Source organism: Danio rerio, chromosome 8, assembly GCF_052040795.2.
Source record: "Danio rerio strain M-AB ecotype USA chromosome 8, GRCz13ab, whole genome shotgun sequence".
Taxonomy (NCBI): Eukaryota; Metazoa; Chordata; class Actinopteri; order Cypriniformes; family Danionidae; genus Danio; species Danio rerio.
In genome coordinates this window covers 61,662,501-61,672,372 of record NC_141028.1, presented here as the reverse complement: position 1 = coordinate 61,672,372, position 9,872 = coordinate 61,662,501, and the positions used below count along the sequence as shown (strand labels likewise).

Here is a 9,872-nt window from a genome sequence, read left to right as displayed (position 1 = left end):
GCTTTTTGACTTTTCGTCTCTTTAATGTCTTCAAATGCTATTATTATTTATACAATTGTAGTTTAACACAAGGCGAAATTCGAATAGCACTTTAATCTAAATCTACAGAATTAATAAAGATAAATAATAAAGATAATAAGACAAAAATATAAAGATAATCGATAAATAAAATGAAAATATAAATAAATTTATTACAGAACAAAGATAAACACACACGCTTCGAATCTTCTTCCGCTTTCTGCTGTTCTATGATAGGCCACGGGGTGGCAGTGTGACGCGCGCCTCGGCCAATGCGACCGGAAGACATCAGTCGGAAGAAAGGCATGTGAAGAGAATAGTTTTTCCGGTGTTGTGAAAACGCGCCGACTGATTCACAGGTGAGTGGAAGCCCGAAACTCCCCAGAGCTGTTAAACAGAGCCGAGCCGACTTTCCTGGGGGCTCTGAGTTAATGATCCATGTGTCTGAGGGGAATAACGAACATTCGCGCGCGGCTGAGGGTGTTATGAGGGATTAATGCGCGCTAACCACGTACACACACTCACACACACTCACGCGCGCGCGCGCTAGATATAACTCTGTTAGATTTATAAACACACACCGAGCACTGTATTCATCATATTGACATTACTGAGTCTCTGAAGCTTCGACATAATCAGAATTTTAGTCGTTGCGGCCCGTTCCCGCGATTCCACAGTTATAGAGTAATGCAATATATCGTATGATGAAGTGTGTGTGTGTGTGTCTGTCGTGGTGTCTGAGTATGTGGCGTTGAGTGTGTCTCGTGGTGTCTAGTGTGTGCGTCGTTGAGAGAGAGTGTGTGTGTGTCATTCAGTAGTGTGTATCATTCAGGAGTGTTAATCTAGTGTATGTGTGTCATTTTTGGAGTGTTCATCTAGTGTGTGTGTGTGTGTCATTTTGGAGTGTTAATCTAGTGTGTGTGTGTGTGTGTGTGTCATTTTGGAGTGTTAGTCTAGTGTGTGTGTGTGTGTCATTTTGGAGTGTTAGTCTAGTGTGTGTGTGTGTGTCATTTTGGAGTGTTAATCTAGTGTGTGTGTGTGTGTGTGTGTCATTTTGGAGTGTTAATCTAGTGTGTGTGTCATTTTGGAGTGTTAATCTAGTGGATGTGTGTGTGTCATTTTGGAGTGTTAATCTAGTGTGTGTGTGTGTGTGTGTGTGTGTGTGTCATTTTGGAGTGATAATCTAGTGTGTGTGTCATTTTGGAGTGTTAATCTTGTGTTTGTGTGTGTGTGTATATGTGCAGGGGGTGAGTTGGAGCTGATGGGGGACGAAAAGGAAACCTGGAAAGTGAAAACGTTAGACGAGATCCTCCAAGAGAAGAAACGCAGACGAGAGCTGGAAGAGAAGAGCGACCCCAAGAGAATCAAGAACGTAAGAGAAACCAAACACACACACACACACACACACACACAGTATAATACATATTTGTGCTTGTATTTTTACACAATTATTTGCACGCTTAGATAATGTTGTTTTTTCCTGTGTGTGTGTGTGTGCGTGTGCGTGTGTGTGTTTGTGACAGGCAGATGATCGGGAACTCAAACGGGACACTCCGGAGGAAGGAGAACTTCGAGACCACAGAATGGAAATAACGATTAGAAACTCACCTTACACACGAGAGGACTCCACTGAAGACAGGTCACTGACACACACACACACACACACACACTTAGCATTCGCTAGTTTCCTCTCTGTATGCACCAGACACCTTATAAAACTCTGCATTTCTGAGTGTGCCTCGTGCAGGTGAGTGGTCTGACAAACCACTCGCTCTCCTCTCCGTGTGCACAAACACTCAGACTCAGTTCACTGCAAGAAATATTTACTTTAGAGAAACATATACCTTAAAGTTGACCAAATTAAGCTGTTAGCGGTACATATTATTAATCACGATTGTAATGTTGATCTGTTTACAGTGGGGACTTTACTAAATGAGGGGTTTGTTTAAAAGCATCTGCTGAATAAGTGCAGTGTGGATGTGTGCTGATGGAGCTTGTGTTTCTGCAGAGGAGAAGAGGACGAGTCTCTGGCCATCAAACCTCCACAGCAGATGACAAGAAAAGACAAGAACTACCACCGAAAAGAGGAGAAGAGGAAGGACAAGAGGCGGCGCAGGAGTCACTCTGCAGAGGGAGGTCAGGCCACACGTTCACACTAGATTTATTGTACAGTTGAGCTCATGAAACACTCACAGGTTATTCTGCAAGAGGGAGAGACAGTCCATTATGCATATGGGGGGGCCATAGGTTAACTCCTCCCCTTTGGAAAAAAAAACTTGGGTCGCCCCAGCGGAATGAACCAACAACTATTCCAGCATATGTTTTACACAGCAGATGCCCTTCCAGCTGCAATCCAGAACTGGGAAACACCCATACACACTTATTCACACACACTCATACACAACGGCCAGTTTAGTTGATCAATACCCCTATAGCGCATGTGTTCAGACTGAAACCGGAGGAAACCCAAGCCAACATGGAGAGAACATGCAAACTCCACACAGAAACACCAACTGACCCAGCTGGGACTCAAACCAGAGACCTTCTTGCTGTGAGACCACAGTGCTAACCACTGAGCCACTGTGTCACCCTTGACTTTGTTAACAGTCCATTAGTTTAACGCATTAAATATGCGAGTGCTCTCTATAAGTGCCTCCGCTAGACATTTGATGACGGTCTTGTGTTGTTTACAGCAGAGAAACACCCCCGCACGAAAGACAAAGAGAAGGAGCGCGAGAACGAGAGGAGGAAACGACAGTGGCACGAGGACAACAAAGCTCGCCAGGATTATGAGCGCCAGAAACGCAGGGATCAGGCCCGAGCTCATTCCCGCAGAGAGAGGTCAGACACACTCACACAAAGGTTTGTTTTTGTGAGTTGTGGGGACATTCCACAGGCTTCCATTGTTTTACACTGTACACTGTGTATGTGCTGTTGCCCTACGCTTTACAGGAGACTGTGTCATTCATTACTGTACACTACTGGTGTGGTATATGTAGTGAGACGTGAATCTGCATTTTTGATTGGATGTTTGACGTAATATCAACTGAAATGAGAGGGGCGGGGCATAGAGTAGCTCCTCCCCTCTTTTTAAAAGCAGCCAATAGCGTGTTTAACCCACAGCTCTGCCAGGGAGAGTGGTTAAGCGCAAGCGCATCAAATGAATAGCCAATGAGAAGAAAGGGGCGGGGCATGTCAGATACTATATTTGTGTGTGTGTGTGCGTGCACAGGGATCGTCTGGAGCAGCTGGAGCGCAAACGGGAGCGAGATCGTAAACTGAGGGAGCAGGAGCAGAGAGAGCAGCGGGAGCTGGAGGAGAGAGAGAGGAGAGCAAAGGAGCGACGCAAGGACAGAGACACACGCCGCGATGGTACACATTACTATACACACATGCATCACAATACACACACACACCATAATATATACACATACACATCACAATATACACACACATTACTATACAAACACCACCATTATATAGGCACGCAAATCACAATATACACACATTACATTATACACACACATCAAAATATACACACACATCAATCACAATATATATACACACTTTACTATATACACACACACACGCATCCCAATATATACACACATCGATAACGATATATACTCGCATTACTATACGTACACACATCACAATATACGCACGCATAACTATACGCACGCATCACAATACAAGCACGCATCACAATACAAGCACGCATCACAATATACGCACACACATCACAATATACGCACGCATGACAATACAAGCACACATCACAATATACGCACACGCATCATAATATACACACACACATCACAATATACACACGCATCACAATATACGCACACACATCACAATATAAGCACGCATTACAATATACGCACACGCATCACAATATACACACACATCACAATATATATATATATATTGTGATGCGAGTGCGTATATTGTGATGCGTGTGCGTATATTGTGATACTTTGTATGTATATATATATATATTTACTAATTTTATATATATAATATATATATATATATATATATATATATATATATATATATATATATATATATATATATATATATATACATACAAAGTACTATACACACACACATCAAAATGTACAAAATATACTGGTTTGGATCCAGTTAGTGAGTAATTGTAATAATTGCCATGTAAACAGTCGAGTGTGTGTGTGTGTTTGTGCACAGTGCCCATCTCCCATCACCGAGTGGCTCCTGCTGAGGAATACACAGATAAAGCACGTTTAAGACACCGGAGCCGCAGTCGCAGCCGAAGCCCTGTCAGACTGCAGAGAGAGACTAAAGCGGAGAGCAGCGAACCACGCAGAGCTGGTGAACACACACACACACACATTGTCTGAAAATTCTGCTGCGATTTACATTGAGTTTAAATGCTTAACACGATAATGATGATGATGTGTGTGTGTGTTTTCAGTGCGCGAGGGGAAGGTGGATAAAGATCCTCTGTCTGATCTGCAGGACATCAGTGACAGTGAGAGGAAGACCAGCTCACCGGGGTCTTCACTGGGTATATCTCACACTCGCTCGCGCTCTGTGTTGTGTTTTATGAGCCTGTTTGACTGTGTGTGTGTGTGTGTGTGTGTTTGGTCAGGTTCAGGTTCAGGATCTGAGGCTGAGGAGGATGAGGACAATGAGGAGGAAGAGTCCAGCAGTCAGACTGAAGGAGATGAAGAGGGCGAGTCGGGGTCTGAGTCTGAGGGCTCCGAACACAGTGGAGGTCAGCACACACACACACACTCAACACACATATGTACGCATACACACACACACACACACACACACACACACACACGCATGCACAGATATATGCACAAATATGCACATGCACACACGTATACATTTCAATACATGCATGCATGCACACACATATGCGTAAACGCACATACACATTTGCGCAGTGCACACACACACAAATGCACTCTGACCTTTGCAGAAACTTGTGCACACACACACAAAAATGCACACATAAACACTCCCATACATGCATGCACAAACACATATTCAAACACACGCACGCACACACACACACACACACACACATATATGTACATGCACACACATATGCACGCACACACAAATGCACACAGACATTTCCACAAACAAATGCACACACAAACGCATATCCACACACAAATGCACACATATACACTCCCATACACACACACACATGCATGCACACATGCATATGCACATACACATGCGCAAACACTCATGCAAATGCACACAGAAGTTTGCACAAACATGCATGCACACACACACACACACACACACACATGTACACTCCCATACATGCATGCTATTCAAACACATGCACACACAAAGACATATATGCACGCACACACACATCCACACAAATACACACACATGCATATCCATACATGCACGCACACACACACTTACACACATATACGTGCACCCACAAATGCACAGACATTTGCACAATCATATACACACATAAACGCATACATGCAGACACGCACATCCGCACAAATATACAAACACACACACACACAGAAGTGCACACACCTTATACTTCGTACACATCAGTATGAGCTGTTCTGAGCTGCGGTGAACACATAACTCAGGCCGTGTCCGATAAATATATCAAGTGTTCATTTCTGACCCGTGTGCATGGCTGAAGACATTATAGATTATTTAAAATCTGCTGTCCTCAGGAGCACTGAGTGATGAAGAGCCGTCCGAAGAGGAGGAGGAGGGGGAGGAGGAAGAGGAGCGAGAGAACGGAAACCACATTCCTCCTGGTGTGTGTTTGATCCTGTGTTTGTATTTGATCAGCTGCTCTCTCTCTCTCTCTCTCTCTCTCTCTCTCTCTCTCTCTCTCTATGTGTGTGTGTGTGTGTCTGTGTGTGTGTCTGTGTCTGTGTGTGTGCCTGTGTCTGTGTGTGTGCCTGTGTCTGTGTGTGTGCCTGTGTCTGTGTCTGTGCCTGTGTGTGTGTCTGTGTGTGTGTGTGTGTGTGTGTGTGATCTGAGAGAGAGTGTGTGTTTGCGGTTGTGTGTGTGTGTGTGTGTGTGTGTGTGTGTGTCTGTGTGTGTCTGTGTGTGTCTGTGTGTGTCTGTGTGTGTCTGTGTGTGTGTGTGTGTGTGTGTGTGTGTGTGATCTGAGAGAGAGTGTGTGTTTGCGGTTGTGTGACTGTGTGCTCCTGTCAGTTCCAGAGTCCCGCTTCGACCACGACTCTGAGGTGAGCGCTGAGGAAGAGGAGGAGGAGGAAGAGGAAGTGGAGGAGGAAGAAGCAGTAGACGTGACTCCGCAGTCTCACGCACCGTCCGCCACACCTGAGGAACGCTACATCCCCGAGTCCCCACCGGTGTCTCCTGTAGAACTGAAGAAGGAGCTGCCCAAATACCTGCCCGCGCTACAGGTAAACACACACACACAACCATCTCACAAGCAGTCATGCACAGGCAGACACACTCAAAGACAAGCACAAATACACTCACGCACGCACGCACACACACGCACACTCATATGTCTGTTATCCAGGTGAGCTCATGCATATGTGTGTGCGCAGGGCTGCCGCAGTGTGGAGGAGTTCCAGTGCCTGAACCGCATCGAGGAGGGCACGTACGGCGTGGTCTACAGAGCCAAAGACAAGAAGACGGACGAGATCGTGGCTCTCAAGAGGCTGAAGATGGAGAAGGAGAAGGAGGGATTCCCCATCACATCCCTGCGAGAGATCAACACCATCCTGAAGGCCCAGCACCCCAACATCGTCACCGTCAGGGTCAGAAAACAGACTCTTATTTCACTACTAGAGTGCGTCTCAATGCTCAGATACAGGCACAGAAGACAACAGGAAATATCACTCCTGCTTGCTTCTTGTGCTGTAGTGTGCTCAAAAGCTGCCGGAACTACTTTAGCTGTGCGTTTATCTGAGAATAACTGCACACCTTAATATTCATCAGCCAATCAGAGTCAAGCATTCAGCAGACATATTGAATAAACAGCATTAATGAGCTGCGTTAGTAGTGATTGTCGCTGAGCATCCCCTGTTCTCTGTGTGCTGCAGGAGATCGTGGTGGGCAGCAACATGGACAAGATCTACATCGTGATGAATTACGTAGAGCATGACCTGAAGAGTCTGATGGAGACCATGAAGCAGCCCTTCCTGCCCGGTAGGAGCCCACACACTGTAGAGCCTGCAGAATGTTCCAGGATATGTGCTGATAATAGTGTGTGTTCAGGTGAAGTGAAGACGCTGATGATCCAGCTGCTGCGCGGTGTTCGACATCTGCATGATAACTGGATCCTGCACCGCGACCTGAAGACCTCCAACCTGCTGCTGAGCCACAAGGGCATCTTAAAGGTCAGAAGGATAAGTGATCAGGTGTACAGTACTTTAAAGCAACACTCAGCTTTTTTGGAATAAGACATGCAAGAGTTGAGTTTTAGCATTTTTTTAAATCAATTCAGCTGATATTCAGGTTTGGCAGGAGCACCTTTAGCTTAGTTTGGCATAGATAATTGGATCGGATTAGACCATTAGCAACTTGCTTACATTGAAAAAAGCTATTTAAAGCTCGAGCCTTCTTGGCCAACTGACCAATGAAAACAGACAATCATCACAATCAATCACAATTACTACAAACTGGGGCAACTGACTTGTCCAACTTATTACACTTATCACACTACAGATGAGGTCAATTGACCAATCACACCTTGCCAATAACAACAGACCAGGCCAATTTATCAATCACATCTGACTAATCACAACAGACATGGTCAACTGATCAATCACAATTGACCAATCACTACAGACAGAGCCAAATGGCCAATCACAGCAGACTGAGCCAACTGACCAATCACAACAGTCAAGGCCAACTGACCATTCATGACTGACCAATCACAATTGACCAATTACAGCAGACAGAGCCAACTGACCAATCACAGCAGATTTGGCCAATTGACCAATCACTACAGGCTGGGCCAACTGACCAATCACAATTGACCAATCACTACAGACTGGGCCAACTGACCAATCACTACAGACAGAGCCAACTGACCAATCACAGCAGATTTGGCCAACTGACCAATCACAAGACTGGGCCAACTGACCAATCACAATTGACCAATCACTACAGACTGGGCCAACTGACCAGCCACAGTAGACCAATCACAACAGACCAGACCATTTAACCAATTACAAGAGATACGACTAACTGACCAATTGTAATTGACCAGTCATAAATGACCAATTACAGTTGACCAACCACAACAGACTGGGCCATCTGACCAATCACTACAGACTGGACCAACTGACCAATCACTACAGACTGGGCCAACTGACCAATCACTACAGACTGGGCCAACTGACCAATCACAATTGACCAATCACTACAGACTGGGCCAACTGACCAATCACTACAGACTGGGCCAACTGACCAATCACTACAGACTGGGCCAACTGACCAATCACAATTGACCAATCACTACAGACTGGGCCAACTGACCAGCCACAGTAGACCAATCACAACAGACTAGACCATTTAAACAATTACAAGAGATACGGCTAACTGACCAATTGTAATTGACCAGTCATAAATGACCAATTACAGTTGACCAACCACAACAGACTGGGCCAACTGACCAATTACTACAGACTGGGCCATCTTACCAGTCAAAACAGATGGGGCCAATTGACCATTCACAACAGACAGGGTCAACTGACCAATCACAATTAGCCAATCACAACAGACAGGGCCAACTGACCAATCATTACTGACCTATCACTACAGACTGGGCCAACTGACCAATCACAACAGATTGGACCATGTGACTAGTGTGCTGTAGGTTACTCTTGTCGTTGTGTTCTTTACAGTGTGCTGTTTGTTGTAGATTGGAGACTTTGGTCTGGCCAGAGAGTACGGCTCTCCGCTGAAGCCCTATACACCGGTGGTGGTGACGCTGTGGTATCGCTCCCCGGACCTGTTGCTGGGGGCAAAGGTCAGTGCACAGCTTCAGTGATGTGTGTTTAATATCCCGAGGTGCTACTGAATCTGTATGATCTGTGTCCTCCACAGGAATACTCCACCGCCGTCGACATGTGGTCAGTGGGCTGTATATTTGGAGAACTGCTCACACAGAAACCCTTATTCCCTGGAAAATCTGAGATCGATCAAATCAACAAAATCTTCAAGGTATTCCCAATATATTCAGTCATTCTGCGTCTCAGTTCGCCTGATTATTCTACATCTTAAAAGCATGTACATTTATTGTGAAGATTTAGGATGAACTACTTCCTGATTAATGGAGAGTTCTGTTGCTTATTTATGAGCCATGCCAATCATCTCCACATATCCTCCACATTTCTTTTATATCTAAATTCTGGCCATATTGTACATTTAAGCAGCAGGTTGATCTGCCCTTCACAAGTCTTTCATGCAGAAAAATCTCCTCAGGTGTTTGCAGAATTATGCATTCATTTAAGAGGCCAATCACAAATGCTCAGACTAGCTGACCAATCACAACAGACCAGTCACAAAATCCCAGCCTTGCTAGCCAATCACATCAGACCAGTCTAGCTGACCAATAGCAACAGACCAATCACAAAAGCCCAGGCCAGCTGACCAATCACAACAGACCAATCACAAAAGCCCAGGCTAGCTGACCAATCACAACAGACCAATCACAAAAGCCCAGGCTAGCTGACCAATAGCAACAGACAGCTGACCAATAGCAACAGACCAATCACCAAAGCCCAGGTCAGCTGACCAATAGGATAAGACCAATGGCAAAAGCCCAGGCCAGCTGACCAATCACAACAGACCAATCACAAAAGCCCAGGCCAGCT

The 9,872-nt window shown here is 45.2% G+C and overlaps 1 protein-coding gene across 14 annotated transcripts in view; it reads left to right on the top strand.

Annotated features, from left to right (window-relative positions):
• The first annotated feature begins 336 nt into the window (after positions 1-336).
• The window catches only part of cdk11b (cyclin dependent kinase 11B), a 12,238-nt gene continuing 2,702 nt past the window's right edge, over positions 337-9,872 (top strand). The window contains exons 1-16 of one of the 14 annotated variants that reach the window (XM_087263248.1): positions 337-377; positions 1,263-1,390; positions 1,546-1,657; positions 2,027-2,154; positions 2,715-2,859; positions 3,251-3,390; positions 4,231-4,374; positions 4,478-4,570; positions 4,655-4,780; positions 5,739-5,825; positions 6,232-6,443; positions 6,594-6,806; positions 7,092-7,197; positions 7,267-7,388; positions 8,918-9,025; positions 9,103-9,219. In XM_087263248.1, coding sequence (XP_087119374.1) covers positions 1,602-1,657; positions 2,027-2,154; positions 2,715-2,859; positions 3,251-3,390; positions 4,231-4,374; positions 4,478-4,570; positions 4,655-4,780; positions 5,739-5,825; positions 6,232-6,443; positions 6,594-6,806; positions 7,092-7,197; positions 7,267-7,388; positions 8,918-9,025; positions 9,103-9,219 — 1,797 coding nt within the window. In that variant the 5' untranslated portion in view covers positions 337-377; positions 1,263-1,390; positions 1,546-1,601. Of the gene's footprint in view, positions 703-1,262; positions 1,391-1,541; positions 1,658-2,026; positions 2,155-2,711; positions 2,881-3,250; positions 3,391-4,230; positions 4,375-4,477; positions 4,571-4,654; positions 4,781-5,738; positions 5,826-6,231; positions 6,444-6,593; positions 6,807-7,091; positions 7,198-7,266; positions 7,389-8,917; positions 9,026-9,102; positions 9,220-9,872 lie in introns of all 14 variants that reach the window. The other 13 variants (XM_087263245.1, XM_087263246.1, XM_087263243.1 and 10 more) reach the window with 13 other exon arrangements.